This window comes from Anabrus simplex, chromosome 8, assembly GCF_040414725.1.
Source record: "Anabrus simplex isolate iqAnaSimp1 chromosome 8, ASM4041472v1, whole genome shotgun sequence".
Classification (NCBI taxonomy): Eukaryota; Metazoa; Arthropoda; class Insecta; order Orthoptera; family Tettigoniidae; genus Anabrus; species Anabrus simplex.
This window is the reverse complement of record NC_090272.1, coordinates 88,019,158-88,039,661: the sequence shown is the minus strand read 5'-3', so window position 1 is coordinate 88,039,661 and position 20,504 is coordinate 88,019,158. Positions and strand designations below refer to the sequence as shown.

The following is a 20,504-nucleotide window of genomic DNA, read 5'->3' as shown; positions in this document are numbered from 1 at the left end:
GGACTGTCATAGACTCAGAGTACACTTGAGTTGCCCCTTTGCAGCCATTCCATCTGGCATGACCTCTTCCACCTCCCCAGCCATTGGGAACTAAGAAATAAGGGGGTTCCTCTTCCACCTGCTTTGCTGTTAGATCAGAACACACTGAATTTCAGTGGCATTTCCTCCTCTCGGGGACCATCACCTAATCCTAAGGAGGCTCCTCCGCCTGAAATCATTGGCCTACCTTAGGGTGTCGAGTTATTTACCGCCGCTCAACACTCGGCGTTAGCTGTTTTTACAAGCTGGTTACCAACCCAGCTAACCCTCCTCCTTTTTCATTCCGGGCTTGAGAGCGTACAACAGTGGAGTTACTGCATGTAAAGAAATAGTAAACAGAGTGGCTAGCAGTTCCAACTTCTACAACCTCATAAGACATCTACTTTGCGATAACAAGGTGCCCATTTAAAACCAAGATGATCATGTATTAGACATACTTTGTGCCCATTCTCACATACAGTCTAGAAACGTGTATGCTGAAAGAGAGAAGCTTATAAACTGCAGGCATGTGAATTGAAGTTTGTGTGAATTACTCGCTAGAAAACACTCCAGGACCATGTAAGGAACGATGACATCAGAATGGAACTGGAAGTGGACTCGATAGAAGAGAAGCTAAGGACTTCGAGACTAACAAAGTATGGACATGTAAATCGAATTCACAAGAACACCATGTGCATATCTAGAAAGAAGGGTTGAAGGAAGAATGCCAGTGGGAAGACCTAGGAAGTGATGCTTACACCAGCTAGGAAAGGATGTGGAGAGAATCTGGTGTCAGTGTTGAGAGAGGAGGCATTTCTTACAGATAACGATGGCGGAGACTTGTTCAGCCTCGCCCTACCCGGCATGCTGGAGTAGTTCTATGGTGGTGGTGGTGGTGATGATGATGATGACGACGACGACATGTGGTTCTTTCAAGTTTATATGTATTAAAAAGGAAACACACAAGTATACACATATAGTTCCTTTTAAATTTGTTTGCCTGTTGGTCATCCAAAGCAAATCTCTCTGTTTATTGTAGGACTGTATACTCTCTTTGCTTATTATGTGTATTTTTATAGGATCTGCAATGGGTCAAGGACAGCTACCACCTCACATGGCACCTCAGCGTGGTCCTCATACAATGGGACACCCTCCACCTTCATCCACACCAAATCAATTAACAAACCAGATGGCAGGAATGAACATCAGTGGGGGCCAGAGACCTCCCATGCCAAATTCGGTAAGTATTATGTAATTGACTTGTGCTCGAGGGGAAAATGTGAATAAAAGATATTCATGTCCATGCCCGTACTTTAATTCAGTGGAGAGCATGGGTTGATGCCAGGGCGTGTACGGTCCATGCTAGGAAAACCAGATAGAGAGAAGGATAGTAGAATAAGTTCCTATTAAGTTGAACCTTACGTTTATTCAAGATAGACAGATTAGGCCTATATCACCTTTTACAGACAAGCAATAGGGGTTTAGAAAGTCCAGGCGGAGGTAGGGAGAGACACTGTCCATCGGCGTCTGTGATGTCCCACGTTGTCGTACTCCTTCCCCCTCACCATGGAACTCCTATCAGCACCATGGCACCACGTTATCCTACGGTGGTTGACGGCCTTTGAAGTTCCGTTGAGGCTCAAACCCAGGAGTCTGTTGTCTGGTGATGTCAGCGTGCATCATGGAAAAATTAATTTAGACACTATTCCACTGAGATCCCATGAAGGGAGTAAAGAAGTGTGTAGACTTCGCACAGAATGTCAATAGGATCTGATACAACACTTCTCTACCGCACTGCACTGAAGATTGTTACACGACACTGTTTGTATAATACACAAGTTCCACAGTTAATAAGGTTCAGCGCAAATAATATGTTGGTTATTCGATGCACTTATCTAAGAAATTCAAATTAATTCAGTATCGCAGTTTATGATAAAAAGAAAGATTAGCACAGTTCAAAAATATGAAATAATTGTCATCGGATACACTCGTCGACGAAATTTAAGTTAATGGGGTAATACAATTTACAAAGTCCAGATCCATCTCTGACACTAAGGCTCAGTCTTACGAAATGAAATGAACACTGTTACTTTGGCACAATCTAACGAAAAGAAGCAAATAATGTTACTGGGACATAGTATTATGTAATACTTGAAAACACGGTAAATGCTGTAACGAAGACACAGTCTTATGAATACAAGTTAAAGCACAGTTTGTGAAATGAACACTGTTGCGAAGACACAGTCTTACGAAAAGGAATTAAGTTCTTTCACTGAGGCACAGTCTTGTGAAATATTCAAAAGCACAGTTTTATGAGAAAAGCTAAGCACAGTCTTGCAAATAAATTCTGTTTCGAATGCACAGCCATGTGAGAATAAGTTAAAGTGCTGTTCATGCGAAACAGTCCTTTGAAATAATTTAATGCACAGTCTTTCCGAGCTGAGATGAATTACACAAATCACTTCGTGATTGTTTGCTTGTAAAGAGAATGTCAATTATTTAAGCCCTTTCATTTCGGCACTTTACGAAACAAATTCTATTACTCATGTGTCTGTTTATACAAGTCATTCACTATTAACAGCTTGAAGTAAATTATCACCTCCTATCTCACACGAAGTTAGAGTCCTGGGCTTGCACCTCTGACGCTTAGAAATTTAAACTGGCCCGCACACGTGGCAGCTGGGAATACATGAAGACACTGATTCCTACTTGCCCAGCGGGCTCCTTTTTATATCAGATCAAAAATTAGATGGATGGCTTTTCCGGCGTTTGCTCTATTAACCAGCGTTTCGTCTTAGGTCTGACACTAGACTCTTCAGAGTGGGATGTGTCAGACCCTACCCACTGACGCTGGGGTGTATGCAGGTGAACTTATCAGAAGCTTATTTATGAAGCACAGTCTGATAACTGCATACGGGAGATAAAACTCCACAATGGAATTAATGCCCGCCTAGCAATTCCAAATGGAAATTCTAAGTTCCCATGGAGGGAATTAGATTCTTTTCCACCAATAGAGCATATCAAAAATCAGATCAAAAATTAGATGGATGGCTTTTCCGGCGTTTGCTCTATTAACCAGCGTTTCGTCTTAGGTCTGACACTAGACTCTTCAGAGTGGGATGTGTCAGACCCTACCCACTGACGCTGGGGTGTATGCAGGTGAACTTATCAGAAGCTTATTTATGAAGCACAGTCTGATAACTGCATACGGGAGATAAAACTCCACAATGGAATTAATGCCCGCCTAGCAATTCCAAATGGAAATTCTAAGTTCCCATGGAGGGAATTAGATTCTTTTCCACCAATAGAGCATATCAAAAATCAGATCAAAATTAGATGGATGGCTTTTCCGGCGTTTGCTCTATTAACCAGCGTTTCGTCTTAGGTCTGACACTAGACTCTTCAGAGTGGGATGTGTCAGACCCTACCCACTGACGCTGGGGTGTATGCAGGTGAACTTATCAGAAGCTTATTTATGAAGCACAGTCTGATAACTGCATACGGGAGATAAAACTCCACAATGGAATTAATGCCCGCCTAGCAATTCCAAATGGAAATTCTAAGTTCCCATGGAGGGAATTAGATTCTTTTCCACCAATAGAGCATATCAAAAATCAGATCAAAAATTAGATGGATGGCTTTTCCGGCGTTTGCTCTATTAACCAGCGTTTCATCTTAGGTCTGACACTAGACTCTTCAGAGTGGGATGTGTCAGACCCTACCCACTGACGCTGGGGTGTATGCAGGTGAACTTATCAGAAGCTTATTTATGAAGCACAGTCTGATAACTGCATACGGGAGATAAAACTCCACAATGGAATTAATGCCCGCCTAGCAATTCCAAATGGAAATTCTAAGTTCCCATGGAGGGAATTAGATTCTTTTCCACCAATAGAGCATATCAAAAATCAGATCAAAATTAGATGGATGGCTTTTCCAGCGTTTGCTCTATTAACCAGCGTTTCGTCTTAGGTCTGACACTAGACTCTTCAGAGTGGGATGTGTCAGACCCTACCCACTGACGCTGGGGTGTATGCAGGTGAACTTATCAGAAGCTTATTTATGAAGCACAGTCTGATAACTGCATACGGGAGATAAAACTCCACAATGGAATTAATGCCCGCCTAGCAATTCCAAATGGAAATTCTAAGTTCCCATGGAGGGAATTAGATTCTTTTCCACCAATAGAGCATATCAAAAATCAGATCAAAAATTAGATGGATGGCTTTTCCGGCGTTTGCTCTATTAACCAGCGTTTCGTCTTAGGTCTGACACTAGACTCTTCAGAGTGGGATGTGTCAGACCCTACCCACTGACGCTGGGGTGTATGCAGGTGAACTTATCAGAAGCTTATTTATGAAGCACAGTCTGATAACTGCATACGGGAGATAAAACTCCACAATGGAATTAATGCCCGCCTAGCAATTCCAAATGGAAATTCTAAGTTCCCATGGAGGGAATTAGATTCTTTTCCACCAATAGAGCATATCAAAAATCAGATCAAAATTAGATGGATGGCTTTTCCGGCGTTTGCTCTATTAACCAGCGTTTCGTCTTAGGTCTGACACTAGACTCTTCAGAGTGGGATGTGTCAGACCCTACCCACTGACGCTGGGGTGTATGCAGGTGAACTTATCAGAAGCTTATTTATGAAGCACAGTCTGATAACTGCATACGGGAGATAAAACTCCACAATGGAATTAATGCCCGCCTAGCAATTCCAAATGGAAATTCTAAGTTCCCATGGAGGGAATTAGATTCTTTTCCACCAATAGAGCATATCAAAAATCAGATCAAAAATTAGATGGATGGCTTTTCCGGCGTTTGCTCTATTAACCAGCGTTTCGTCTTAGGTCTGACACTAGACTCTTCAGAGTGGGATGTGTCAGACCCTACCCACTGACGCTGGGGTGTATGCAGGTGAACTTATCAGAAGCTTATTTATGAAGCACAGTCTGATAACTGCATACGGGAGATAAAACTCCACAATGGAATTAATGCCCGCCTAGCAATTCCAAATGGAAATTCTAAGTTCCCATGGAGGGAATTAGATTCTTTTCCACCAATAGAGCATATCAAAAATCAGATCAAAATTAGATGGATGGCTTTTCCGGCGTTTGCTCTATTAACCAGCGTTTCGTCTTAGGTCTGACACTAGACTCTTCAGAGTGGGATGTGTCAGACCCTACCCACTGACGCTGGGGTGTATGCAGGTGAACTTATCAGAAGCTTATTTATGAAGCACAGTCTGATAACTGCATACGGGAGATAAAACTCCACAATGGAATTAATGCCCGCCTAGCAATTCCAAATGGAAATTCTAAGTTCCCATGGAGGGAATTAGATTCTTTTCCACCAATAGAGCATATCAAAAATCAGATCAAAAATTAGATGGATGGCTTTTCCGGCGTTTGCTCTATTAGGGTCTGACACATCCCACTCTGAAGAGTCTAGTGTCAGACCTAAGACGAAACGCTGGTTAATAGAGCAAACGCCGGAAAAGCCATCCATCTAATTTTGATCTGATTTTTGATATGCTCTATTGGTGGAAAAGAATCTAATTCCCTCCATGGGAACTTAGAATTTCCATTTGGAATTGCTAGGCGGGCATTAATTCCATTGTGGAGTTTTATCTCCCGTATGCAGTTATCAGACTGTGCTTCATAAATAAGCTTCTGATAAGTTCACCTGCATACACCCCAGCGTCAGTGGGTAGGGTCTGACACATCCCACTCTGAAGAGTCTAGTGTCAGACCTAAGACGAAACGCTGGTTAATAGAGCAAACGCCGGAAAAGCCATCCATCTAATTTTTGATCTGATTTTTGATATGCTCTATTGGTGGAAAAGAATCTAATTCCCTCCATGGGAACTTAGAATCTCCTTTTTATATCCGTAGGCTGGACCATTTGGTTTCAAATTCAAGATTCTTCTACCTTTAATAACTGGACTGGACTATGTACTGTCAATGAAATAATTTTGTCTGTTAAATTGAATACATGATTTTTTTTTAAAGTCGCATTCATCCCACAGTGAACTTTTACATAATCCTATAGGTGGTTCACTGCTGCGATCGAATATACTAAAGCTCCCTGTATTGGCCTAGCAGTGCTGCGATCGAGTATACTTGAGCAGGACTTTGGGCGATTAAACACTTGACTGACGATTTTTCTCAAGGTACTCTTCCACGCCTCATCAATCCATGCGCACACTTCTAGTAAACTGGCCCACTTTGTATGTCCCACAGGGACTCCCTATTAAGCCAGTCCGTGTTTATCTTACCGAGCTTGATAGCTTCAGTCGCTTAAGTGCGGCCAGTATCCAGTATTCGGGAGATAGTGGGTTCGAACCCCACTGTCGGCAGCCTTGAAGATGGGTTTCCCACGGACGTTTCCTACCCACTCCTAGCCCTTTCCTGTTTCCATAAGACCTATCTGTGTTGGTGCGACGTAAAGCAACTTGTAAATCTCGTGTTTATCTTTCTCAGCTTATCCTTGAATAGCTTGTTGATGCGCACATCAAGGTGTTGAAGAATTGAAGTCATCCCACCTGGAATGGCAGCTTAGTCATTTTACTCTCTTTTAACTGTCTCTTTACCACCTCTGTTGTATGACCCGTGTATGAATCCAAGACAAGGAGACTAGGAAAACCTAATAAATCACTAGGACGATGTTGCTACACCGAACACACCCATTCTTCAGTAAACCACTTCGTTCATAGGCTCGTAAAATAACGCTTTTCAGAAATGTTCCCGCTTTGGGCCTGGTCTAGAAGACTTAGAATAACAGCTGAGTGGATTCTTTGCACTGATCATCACCTCATAATCTACAGGCCTTTGGGCTGAGCAGCGGTCGTTTGGTAGGCCAAGTCCCATCAGGGATGCAGCGCCATGTAGCTGTGTTTTGTTTTCCGACATTGGCAGTGCCTTGCATGTAAACACAATGAAAGGAGGCAGTATATGTCCATTGGCAGTACATGCAAGCATAACTGTCATGTCAATTTTTTTGTCCACAAGCAATTTCATGAACCTTGATTTGAATAATTTTAGCATTTATTTGTAGGCATTTCTGATGTTGCTCTTTCACAGAGTCAGTTAGCACCACTTTTCACCTCTGTCGTCAGGATTTTCACTTCCTTCTTCTCCTTTTCTTTTACAGTGTAGTTTGCAAGCATATCGAAATATGTGGGAGTTTGGTCAGCATTTTCTATCTAACTGAGAGGATCCCTAGCTCATGAATAGTTGAACCCAATGGCAACTTGCTTTAAAATTGTCAAATTTTTGTTCTCGAGCAATTTCACGAGCATTAATTGGAATAATTTCGACATTCACTGGTAGGCATTTCTGGTATGACGAATGTGAACACCCTCTTGAGAGTTGGTAAACAGATAGAAGTAGTCATGGAATTGGGGAAGTATCAAATCAAGATCCTTGCAGTACAAGAGACAACATTTCTTCCAGATGAAATATCTACAGTGAGTAACTACAGGATATTAAAAGGATTAGCTATCAGGGAATATATGTAGAGCAGGTAATAGAAGAAAACACCAATTTTAGGAACTGCCTTCTTTGTTTGTAAAACAATAACAGATGCCATTATTGAATTTAGATCACTGCCGTGGCTTTCATTCTTAACTCTGAAGAGTGGAAATAACTTGTACGTAATTTTTAATGGGCATGCCTTGATATTGAAGACAACAAAAAAGAACCCTGACGAAGTCGAAGAATTCTAGTCTTTGCTGGGAAAAGAGTTATTATAAAAACACCTGATCATATGGTTAAAAATAATGGGTGACTTCAGTGTGTAAGTCAGGAAGGAAAGAAAATATAAGTAAGGCAACTTCCCTGGACACAAGAGAACCAACAAGAAATGAAGCCTGGAATAAATGGTATTCAAATAAAAAACACTTTGAATAATACAAGGAACAGAGAAAATGCACATCCAAAACCATTGGGAATGCTGACACTTTCAACACTATTTACACTAATTATTTACACTCAATAGCTATAACAAATGACTGGAGAAAAAATTGAAAAAACTATTTCAGGATGGTCACTTATAGTTGCCGGCACACAGATTGTACAGCGGTCGCCGAGTGTTGACTACGAGCTTCTCAAATTCCCCGAGCATGGAACCTGAGATGATGTAGATGTTGATTCCCATACAGACTCACTGGCATATTTGCAATGCTCATACTTCAGCTGTATGGTATAGCCTGAAGCAAGGAGAGGGGCACAAAGCGACATTGCAAACTACACAATAATACTGAGTGTCCCGCAGCTGGCCTTTCGCCACGCAAACAACGCATCTCTTAAGGCGGAAACACATTGTTGTCACTTCATGCGAGTTCGCGCGTATCGTGACGCAATCGAACCTGGCAAGAAAGATGTGCTATGCCTTTTCCACACTGTATGAAATGTACAATGATCACACTGCACTCATGTCACGGCTGTTGACGTCAGCTGACGTCATTGTGACGTAGAATCTGGTGACAGCGCTCTTCACGTGGAGCACAATTTTCTGCTCTTGCACATATCTGGCGACGTGAAGTGCGAATAGAAGCAGTTTCTTTTAGGATATGGAAGGAATGTTAATTGAATTGGTGCGGGTGCATGAGAATCTGTATGACATAGGTTCGATTAACTATAGAAATCAGTAAATGTGGCAGGAGGCATGGTACAGAATAGGAAAGGAATTTAGATCACACAGACTAGTTTTAATAGGGATTAATTTGTTGAAAACAATCCATAATTGTGCTTATGATTGTTATCCCAATAATAATAATAATAATAATAATAATAATAATAATAATAATAAATGAAATGGCGTATGGCTTTTAGTGTTGGGAGTGGCTGAGGACAAGTTCGGCTCGCCAGGTGCAAGTTTTTGATTTGACACCCGTAGGCGACCTGCACGTCGTGATGAGGATGAAGGCGCATACACCAGCCCCCGTGCCAATGAAATGAACCAATGATGGTTAAAATTCCCGATCCTGCCGGGAATCAAACCCGGGACCCCTGTGACCAAAGGCCAGCACGCTAACCATTTAGCTACGGAGCAGTAAATAATAATAATAATAATAATAATAATAAATTAAGTCCTACACAAATTACAAATACAAATTATCCTGGTGAATTAGAGATCAGCGGGCGAGTTGGCCGTGCGGTTAGAGTCGTGCAGCTGTGAGCTCGCATCCGGGAGATAGTGGGTTCGAACTCCACTGTAGGCAGCCCTGAAGATGGTTTTTCGTTGTGTCCCATTTTCACACCAGGCAAATGGTGGGGCTGTACCTTAAGGCCACGGCCGCTTCCTTACCACTCCTAGTCCTTCCCTGTCTCATCGTCACCATAAGACCTATTTGTGTCGCTGCGACGTAAGGCAAAAGAAAAAAAGATTAGATATCCAGTTCATTTCTTCTTTGTTCAATGTGTTCTTCCATGACGAACTGTTGGTAATTGCCATGGCACAGAGCCCTCAAATGAGTCGAATTATTTTTTGAAATTTTCCCATACTGAAATGCTTATGTAGGATTCCTCCGAATATATTGCAAATGCAGAGCGTATTTCGGCCAACAATTTCATCCTTGATGAGATTATGTAAGTAGTTGAATTCATTTTTTTTATCAGCCTGAAGTACATCTGAAATTTTTCTGGATGCCCATTTAGCTCCTTTACTAAATTGTGATATTCACCGCAAATTACTTTCATGCACCCACAGTCGTTTGCGACGGACAGTACTCGTGGCAACAGAAACATCACAGGCAATTAATCAGAATCCGATGAATTGGATGTACCATCGTAGTTTGCCATCGGACGAAGTATACTGTGATGTGTGAATGTGAGGACAGTGTGTTTCCTGTCTTCACGCCGCATGCAGTGACATCATCAACCTCCCCTCCACGCTGACTCAGCTCAGAGATGGTTCACGTGAAGTGACAGCAGTGTGTTTCCGCCTTTATTTGCATGCAGTCTTGATTTTGAGGCTGGATTGAAATCTGGAAAATGCCTTCCCGAGAATCGAGTTGACAAGTCGACAGGTGCGGGTCTCACTGATCGAATTGGCAAGGCTGCATTAGGAGTAGCGTTCGCATACTTCTGAAATAGTTTCTGCACAATTTGAATACGAAACTTCATCTGAGTGAATTTACCGCCATGTTTCTTCTATGTCACGAAAGCATTGAACACTGTTACGTCGAGTAAGTGTCTAAAAATCTTGTAATATTTCTTGATTCTTTTTCTTGCTGTACTGTATGGCACGATACATTGGTCCGATAAGTCCACCTCTCCCATTGAGTCATTGTACTCAATACATACAGATGGCTTCTCTCTGGTTTCTCCTTTCTTGTTTAGAACAGTGCCCATTTCTGTGTCATGATTACTAATCAGCATGAAGACATCTCTCTTGTCTTTCCCCATCAAGGCCTGAGTTTGTTTTTATAGGCAAAAGCCACCTCCCCTTTTTTTCTCAAATTTTTCCCCATGATGTCTTTCGGAAGATTTTTTTCTGTTAGATTTTACAGTACTGACAGTGTCTGTCTGAAACTCTTTGAGCTGATCGAAGAGTTCTGGGCTACTGTAATAATTAGCTAGAGCTATGAGGTATCCCTTATTTAGAAGAGGTTCGGCTAGAGCAAACATAACTTTCGAGGGTTTGGTATACTGAGAAATATTAACCCCACAAACCTCATTTACTAGCTCAGTTTCCTTGCCTGTGTACCACAGGATATTCCACACATATCCTGTTTTAGCCTCACGTAATTTAAAAGATTCCATCCCAAAACGGGCTTTCTTCTTCGGAATGTACATTTTCTACCCCAAGCGACCTTTCCAAAGCTTTCGTCAATTGATAGACGATCATCTGGCAAATAGAAAATTTTAAATTTTGATACAAGAATGTCTAAAACTTTTAATTATTATATCATGTCGTCCATCTCGTACATTAGGGGCCAATGACCTTAGATGTTAGGCCCCTTTAAACAAGCATCATCATCATCATCACCACCATCATTCAGCGTTAATGCAAAAAGTGTGAAGTATTGTTCAGAAATTAAGTAGTGCAAAGAGGGGTGAATTTTTCAAATGTGTGTGATCATTGAGGTTGACTTGGCTAGCTTTTTTTTTAAATTTTATTTTTGTATGTAAATTTCAATACCGTCTTTAATATTAGGTAATTTGCTTTTATTTTTTATGTGTAAAATGTTTAGGTCTATGTCGATGTCTTCGAAGTCGTGCGTTGTAAGATACGTGTTCACCGAAGGCTGAGTGTCTAATAACTTTATTTGTTTTTTGCACCTAGTATGGAATTAAGTTTCGTTTGGCTGATGTACATGGCATTACAATTTGGTTCTTGGCATTAGAGTTCATAAATTCCTGATTTCGCAAAATGGTCTCTTTTATTTAGATCACATTTATCAATGTGTTTTGATAATGAGCTGTTTGTTTTGAATGCTGTTTTAAATCCTCCCGTTTTTAAGTTTGCAGGAAAAACAAAAAATGGAATTGTGAATAAAATATCGCACTGAACAAATCAATTTGTCGTTTTATTTAATAGATGGCCTATCACAATTATTACACTCTTAAGAGAACTGATATATTTAATGAGGGATTAGAGAATTAATTATGTTAATAACACATACCATAGTTCGTTTCGCCTGTTGCTGTCGAAATTTAACATAGTCCAGGTAACTTAATTGGTCCGTTATGGGAATCAATATCATCAGGTAACTTACTCGTGAAAAACATGTATTTTTACCACAAAATTATTATTTATTGATCAAATAAATGAAAATTAATATGAAGTAGGCTAAACTATGTCAATTATTTTATTACATAATAATCACTCAATTGAAGGGAAATTACACTATTAGAACAAAAATAAAAATATTGTTAGGATGCTAAGTGTCTTTGAAAGGAAAAGTTGTGGGGACAAATATTTCAAAACATGTTCAAATCATTTCACAACATGACTGAATCATCACTACTTGAGGTTGGCCACATTCATCGTAAAACAGTTTTGTGTCTACTCCTTAAATGTATTTCATCAATTTTTTTAATATCTTTGAATTTTCATCTTCCAATTTTCCTTTTTTATATGTCGCTGACATACTTCCTTTCTTCTCATGATGAAGAATGTTGGTATGAGTTTTCTCCCCTTAGAATACTGCGCACATAGTTCCTTTCTACACAGGACAGTGCATCTTGGTCAAGTTAATTTGTGAAAGTACAAAAAAGTGACTTGTTCCTTTCTCCACAGACCATTTTATATGGGTCCATGAGCTTGTTGAAGGTGATAAATAATATTACAAAAGTACTGATTAAGAAGGGTAGCCCTTACATCTGAGTTTTATAAATTTTACAGAACTCGTTGATTAGGATTTTGACTAAGAACTTCAAAAACTAGTGACTTTTTTTTTTCTTTTTCTGTATTAAGCTGACAATAAGTCCTAAAACTAGGCATTATAGATTCAGGAGGGAGCGGCAGAAATAAAATGATGTAGAAATACAAACAGAAAGAAAAAGAAAAAATGCGGTATAAATAGTTACAGCGCACTGAGTGTGTAAACATTAGGATGAATGTAAATGATGTGTCTATTTTATTCTTACGCTCTCCTTACATGATTTTGTAGTAATGTTTAGGTGATGAAACAACACAGAACACACTGGTAATGGCGGTATGTTGCGGCCTGTGTCGGGCATTGATAGAATTGCACCGGATTTTCAAATTCTCGCTGCCAGTTAACAGGATAGTGAACTAGAATGAAGCACATGATCGATTTTTGGCTCAATAGAACTTTCTGGATGATCAATTGCCAGATAAAACAGCATCTACTGTACTAATCTGATGAATGTCATGAACCTAATAATTTGACATTTTAAAATGCAAGTTGCTGCAGTTGCAGTATCAGACAATTTTTTTAAAATTTTCTTTTCTTTTTTCATTGTTTACTTGTTTTTTTTCCTCTATACTTTTTCCTTGCCTAGTTTTATTGCATTGCTTGTATTTTCTGTTTAACTTGTGACTGTATTTTGTTTCAGAATTTTCCTGGAGCTCCTTCAAAACCAGGACATCCATCTCAGGCCAATAGCTACCCACCAGGTGGATTTCACCCAACACTGAATGGTGGACCATCTCCTTCTCCCAGCCCAGGACTGGATCAGTCATCTCTGCAGCAGAAGCCAATGCCACCATCTACACAGTATATGAATGGTGCTATGAGTCCACAGTCTCATCCTGGACGAGGCCCATTGCAAGGTCAAATGGCTGGAATGCCACCTATGTCTCAACAAGGGAGCATGCCACCTCAGCCAGGAGGCATGCAGGGTCCACCTGGAAGTATGCCACCTCAACCAGGAGGCATGCAGGGTCCACCTGGAAGTATGCCACCTCAGCCAGGAGGCATGCATGGTCCACCTGGAAGTATGCCACCTCAACCAGGAGGCATGCATGGTCCACCTGGAAGTATGCCACCTCAACCAGGAGGTATGCATGGTCCACCTGGAAGTATGCCACCTCAGCCAGGAGGTATGCAAGCTCCACCAGGAAGTATGCCGCCACCTCCGAGCAGTATGTCATCTCAGCAGGGTGGTAGTATGCCACCTCAACCAGGCAGCTTACCTCCTCAGTCAGGTGGTATGCCACCGCAGCCAGGCAGCTTGCCTCCACCTCAGCGTAATAGCATGCCTCAACAGCCCAGCGGATTTCCTCCCCAGCATGGTAGTATGCCACCTCAACCGGGTGGTATGCATCCCCAACATGGCAGCATGCCCCCTATGCCAGGTAGCATGCCTCCACCACATAGTGGCATGCCGCCTCAGCCTGGTGGAATGCCTCCACAGCATGGCAGTATGCCACCTCAACATGGTGGTATGCCACCTCAACCAGGTGGCATGCCACAGCATAGTGGAATGCCTCCTCAGCCAGGCAGTATGCCGCCGCGTAGTGGATCAATGACACAGCCACCACAGCCTGGAGGTCCTATGATGTCACAGCCACCAGGTGGCATGCCGCCACAACCTGGTGGAGGACCGCAGTATCCGTCCATGGGACAGATGCCTCCTGTAAGTATATACTGTTGAATCCTTTTTAATATGACCGGGAGGATTTTATATTTTTGACTCCAGAGTGCTTTAAAATGAGGGCTCATGGGAATAATTTAACAAATTATACATAATGACTATTAATAATAATGTTATTTGCTTTATGTCCCACTAACTACTTTTATGGTTTTCGGAGATGCCAGAATTTAGTCCTGCAGGAGTTCTTTTACGTGCCAGTAAATCTACCGACATGGTGACGTATTTGAGCACTTTCAGTTACCACCAGACTGAGCCAGGATCGAACCTGCCAAGTTGGGATCAGAAGGCCAGCGCCTCAACCATCTGAGCCACTCAGCCCGGCATAATGACTATTGTATACCTAATTAATTTTGTTGATTAATTTAATTAATAAATCAATTTATATGGTACTTGGTATTGAGAAGGATTCATTCAGCTGAGAAAGTATGCAGTATTATAAATGAAGTAAATTAACACAACCACCGCTGCGATTTCGGTATCCTTTAGAATTGCGGCTGAATCACATATGACCCACCTTTTCTGTAATTATTAATGGATGGATGGAGATTGGTAACTGTCGAACAGACTGTTACATATGCTACATGTTTTATATTTAACATGCGTACATTATTTTGATATGAAATATTAATATAAAATAATACTAATAATAAGGAAACTGAAAGACATTAGTGTAGCCTACCTTTACTGGCTAATATCACATGATGTGTATGCGTCCGCCCTTAGTTGTGCATTTGCTGCAGATAGTTTTCTTACAGATGCAGCATTTCACAAATGATTTGTCTTCTGTCCAGGCTACTTGACAACGTTCGTAGTTATGAGTTTTTTTGTGATTGTTCATCAGACTAAACTTCTGCAGGTTCCTCTTCTGATATGTTGCTCTGAATGTCAATAATTTTTGTTTTAGTAATTATTCAACGGTGCACAGCTATTGTCAACTCTTCACACACTTTTTGTACAATGATACTGCAAGATTAAAATGCTTCTGCACTAAACAGTTTACAACCAGCATCCAATTAATCCTCTTTGACTGAATTAGGCCAAAAATGTAATTGAAGGGGAAAATCAGAAAACAGCAGCTCTCATACTTCAGTTGTATAATGATTGCTGGTTCTATAGAAATATTATTAGGCTGAGATGTCCGACATTAGAGATCTTGCATCGTGAGCCCAAGTTGGTAGGTTTGATCTCAGTTCAGTCTGGTGGTATTTGAAGATGAAAAATATGCTGGCCTCATATTGGTAGATTTATTAGCATGTAAAAATATAGACACCTCAGCATCTCTGAAATCCATTAAAGTATTGAGTGGGACTTAAAACCAGTAATATTGTCATTATACTAGTGCATGTGTTCATGACTTAACTGTCAAGCTTTGTTCTTCTGGGATATTGGCCATGTTGGCATTTTAAATATGCTGTTTCAACCCCTGTACAGTAGCCCTTGTCAAGATGAGGTTATAAATATGTTGATGTTTCGACTACTATTCATTATCTCTTGTCAAGATAAAATACAAGTACTGTTTGTTGATGTTTTATGGATTGTATGTAACCAGATAGATTACATCGTTTGCAGTCATGACCTGCTCAAACAGTTTGTTGATTGTAAAATCCTTCCAGATGAACCTTTCTTATCACAGTATAGGCTTCTTATGGGCGAGTTAAAGCTATGTCATCTGCATACTGAAGCCACCTTGCCAGAGAAGATCAAATGGTTTAAACTGAAGGAGATGCAGACAGCCCAGCTGTTAATTGATGACATCAAATTCTATTTTGCCAAGGACCTAGAGGCAAATAACTTTGATAGCCCAGACTATATATGACAACATTGCCAGAGTTATTGCACAGAGAAAGCAAGGCAGCTTCTTTACGCCTCGAAAGGGAGGTTGATCACCGAGAAGACATGCTTGTGGAAAGACAAAGTCCAAGATGCACTGCAGGGAGAAGAAAACTGTTTTCAAGGAGTGGTGGAAGTCTACAAACAGCCAGGATGGGCCACGCCTGAGGATGAGGTACAAGGTCAAAACTTGTAAAGACAGCATTTGCAGAAGCTAAGGGAGAAGCAATGCAAGGCTTGTACAAAGACCTGGAGTTGCCAGAAGATGTAAAACAAATCTATAAAGTTGCCATGCAACATAACAAGCCCTCCAAGGACCAAGTCACCACCTGATGTGTCCACAACAATGTGAGAGAGAAGAAATCCAGCAAGTATAGCTGTACTTGTATAAGGGTTACAGTGAAGATGAATGTATGCCTACCACTTGGTCCTGTTTCGTAACACAGGGTCAAGGATGAGGTATGATGAAGTGGTGTATTTTTATGGTCGGGTGCCCTTCCTGATGCCAACCTCATTCTAGGAGCTAATGAATATGAAATAAATGGTAGTGAATGAAATTGGGTAAGGAGGTGGAACTAATCAGCTGTGGCCTATGGATAGGAACTGTCCTGGCATTTTCCTAGAGGTGAAAATGGGAAAATACTGAAAACCATTCTCAGGACAGCTGATGGGGTTTGAACGTACTCGTCCCCGAATGCAAAGCTTGGCTCCATAGCTGTAGCACATTAATACACATGACCATTCCACTCGGTAGGAATTACCGTCAAGATATAGCCTCATAATCAGTTTTTCCAAACAATATTTAAATAATATTTTGAATTTAAAATGTCTTTTATTCATTGATTCAATGATTTTCATGATTTTCCTAAGGTGGTGGCTATCTCCGAATGGAAACGTTTATTTCATTTGTAATTTATCATACTATACAAATGCTGTTTGACAAATTGGAGAGAGTTCCTGAAGTTGTTGATGGCAGTTTCTTCCAGTTCCAAAACACTAATGCCAAAACCCCAAAAGAAGTTCATGCAGAATTTAGATACTACTTCTCGAGCATCAGATGGTAGTTCAATCACTTCCCATTTCTGGAACAGAATATTGTATTTTTCCTTCAGATGTTTAAAGCATTTGAATTGATAACGAAGCTGACCTTGCTGGACTAAGTGGCTCAGACGGTTGAGGCAATGACCTTCTGACTCCAACTTGGCAGGTTCAATCCTGGCTCAGTACGATGGTATTTGAAGGTGCTCAAATACGTCAGCCTGTGTCGGTAGATTTACTAGCACATGAACTCCTGCGGGACAAAATTCCGGCACCTCAGCATCTCCAAAAACCATAAAAGTAGTTAGTGGGACGTAAAGCCAATAACATTATTATTCAAAGCCGACCTTCTGTCTGTCTATTGCTTCAGCACAATCTCGCAGATCAAGGGCATCGCAACCGTTGGAGGGAGTACATCAGTGAGTTGCTCTATGAAGCATTCCCATGGATGTAGCAATTCCACAGCTTTCTCTTCAGGGATCTGTACCCAATTCCACAGCTTCCTCTTCAGGGATCTGTACCCAAGATCACCCCAGCTGAAACCCAAAAAGACATGTCAAAAATAAACAATGGCAAATCTGTGGGGTCTGATGACATTCCACCTAAGCAGTGGAAGGCTCTGGGTGCACAAGGAAATGTCTAGATGGGTAAGATTTTTAATAAGGCCCTTACTGGTGCTCCCATGCCAGACCTGTTTCATCAAAGCTAACTTGTGCCCATCTTCAAGCAGAGGAGACACATCACAGTCTGTGGGAACTTCAGAGACATCAAACTCAGTTCACACACCTTGAACATTTGGGAGCTTGTCAATATAACATCAGGAATATCATCAATGTTGATCAGAACCAGTCCGGTTTAACATTTGGTATGCCAGCACAAGTGATGCAATTCAGGCTACAAATCATGGCGGAGAAGCACTATGTTCTATGTAAGGATCTCCACATGATGTTCATCAACCTGGAGAAAGTCCTTGAGCACGTTCCCAGAGACATCGTCTGAGTGATGTTGTGACACCGAAACTTTTTTTGAGGAGTGTGTGAGGCTGATTCAGGATATGTATGTTCATCTCTCTACCAAAGGGAAAGCTGGTCCATGTGTGTCTGAAAGTTTTCCTGTAGAAGACTATCTGCATCAGGGATTCGCTCTGTGTCCAGTTTCATTCAACATGTCATTAACTACTTGACAGAGCACTACTTGATACCACAACTACCATAGATTTTGATATATATATGGCTGATATCATTCTGGTCGCGTGAACAGGTCGAGGCAATCTTTTAAAAATAGAGAGCATTGCTGGAGAGAATGTACGCAGGATCAGCTTCAGGCTCCTTTCACACGGTCCACTTGCTTTCCACGTCACTCCACTCCACTTTTCAGACACTCTGTTTATCCTTGCTGTCTACTTCCGTCAATTTGCCGGCAACTTCTAGTCCCCACCACATATTATGCGTCTCGGTTTGAATCTGGACCATGGACGTGAACATTATCTATGGGATTTATATTCTTACGAAAAGAAGTTTGAGGTGAAAGAAGAGTACTAAGGTTCATTGGGTCCATCCATTGCGTTCACATCACCTAGAACGAGGTGTTCTTCTAGATGAATGTACCAGTGATCCAAAAATGTTCTTTAATTACTTTCGTATGAGTGGGAATTTGTTTGATTAATTGTCAATCCTTGAAGCAAGTTTATAGCGTCAGGACACCAACATGAGAAAATGTATTCCACTGATATTTTGAGACAAAAACTTTGAAATTGTGGCGCACACAATGTTGAACGTCTGAACAAGCTAATCTGATTATTAGTGAGGTTCCGATTGCCGAGAGTGGAAGACACTTCAGGCCGGTTGACAGCAGCCTGCTGTTGACAAGATTGGAGGGAGGTTGCGCCACACAAAGTGTCTCGTGTGAATACTACGGACCTTTTTCTACAGCTCTAGTGGCGTGGCGTGGAAAGCAGTGGATCTTGTGAAAGGAGCATTAAGAAAACATTGTACACTAGCTGTAGTACCCAGCGTTGCCCGGATAGTTTTTGAATGTTTACATTTAATATTTGTATTACCAGTTAGTTGAGTGTGAAGTGAATGCTTATAGAATTCTTTTTGAGATGTTGATTTTACGACTTATCATGTAGTTTTAGAGTTATTTAGATGTATCTGACTTCAAGTTTTAGATTATTTAATTATCGAGTAAACACTAATCTCGGTCATTTTATACTATTTACTTTTAAGCCCTTCTCAGCTCCTGCCTCGATGGAGGCTGAACGTGGACTTAAACGCTATCCACAGCGTCACAGTTTGTATCAGCGACACATAAGCAATGGGTTTCGACATTAATATTGGTTATTTTCCTTATTTTTGCACGTCAGCCCCTCTCATTCCCCAACACCAGCGGGGGCTAGGTGTATCTGACCTCCACAGTAATGTTTTCTATATAGTAAGTCATGTGTATACCAAGTTTGATTGAGAGATATGCTAGACCATACACACGTACATCCTTAAACTCGTCCCTTTGGACGTTTTCAGTTTTTTGCCAGTTCTCATCCGCCTGCCGAGTTGGACTGAGCTTTATCTTAAACGGCATCCAGAGTGTTACAGTTCATCTCAGCGACCCCGAAAACTATGGATTAGACACAAATTTCGGTTATTTTCGGTTAATATTTACATTTTGCCCCTACTTTAGAGGCTAGGAGTCTCTTACCCCTAGGGTATATTTCTCGAGACAGTAGGTCCAGTATACACACATGCGTCCATTCTCTCGGTCATTTTCGAAATTTTGTTTTTCACTTTTTCTCACCGCTATGCGAAAGGAGGCAGAAATTTGACTTCTAAAAAAATTGGAGCGTTACTATTCATCTCAGCGACCCCGAAAAGAATGGATTCGATACTATTTTCGATTATTTCTACACCTCATCCCGTCGTAGGTGTGCTAGGGTTGTCATACCTCCACGCACTTTGTCTCCTGATAATAAGTCATAAGTGACCAAGTTTGTTTGAAATTGTTCCCGTAGTCCCGAAACGTATGGATTCAACGCTAATATCGGTCATTTTCAGTCTTAATTACATTTCGTACCCTTATCTAAGGATTCAAGGGGTGTCTTTCCCCCTTAGTATTTTTTTCAGGTAATAGGTAATATTTGTATTAAGTTCTGCTGACAGTTATACTGGAACGTAGAAAAAAACATCCTTAATCTCGGTCATTTGGATATTTTCTGTTCTTGACTCCTTCTCACCCGCCTGGCAATTGGGGATCAACTTGGACTTAAACGACAACCGGAGTGTCACTCCTCATTTAAGCGACACTTTAAACCATGGATGTGACATTATTTTCGATTATTTTATATCTAACTCCCTTCCTAACCACTCACCAAAAAAGGGGCCTTAATATGGACCTTAAAAGTCCAGAGTGCCACTATTCACCTCAGCGACCCTAAAAACTGTGGATTCGACACTAATTACGATTATTTTTATATATCACTACCCCTTGCCCCCCACCCTAGAGGGGGCTGAACTTGAAATTAATAATTTCCCGGGATGTCACTGTTCATCT

At 41.0% G+C, this 20,504-nt stretch overlaps 1 protein-coding gene across 1 annotated transcript in view; it reads left to right on the top strand.

Annotated features, from left to right (window-relative positions):
- Window positions 1-20,504, top strand: part of Sec24CD (Secretory 24CD) — a 203,717-nt gene that overhangs the window by 24,710 nt on the left and 158,503 nt on the right. The window contains exons 3-4 of the mRNA XM_067152321.2: window positions 1,098-1,258; window positions 13,050-14,072. Of these exons, the coding sequence (XP_067008422.2) occupies window positions 1,098-1,258; window positions 13,050-14,072 (1,184 nt within the window). The remainder of the gene's footprint in view (window positions 1-1,097; window positions 1,259-13,049; window positions 14,073-20,504) is intronic.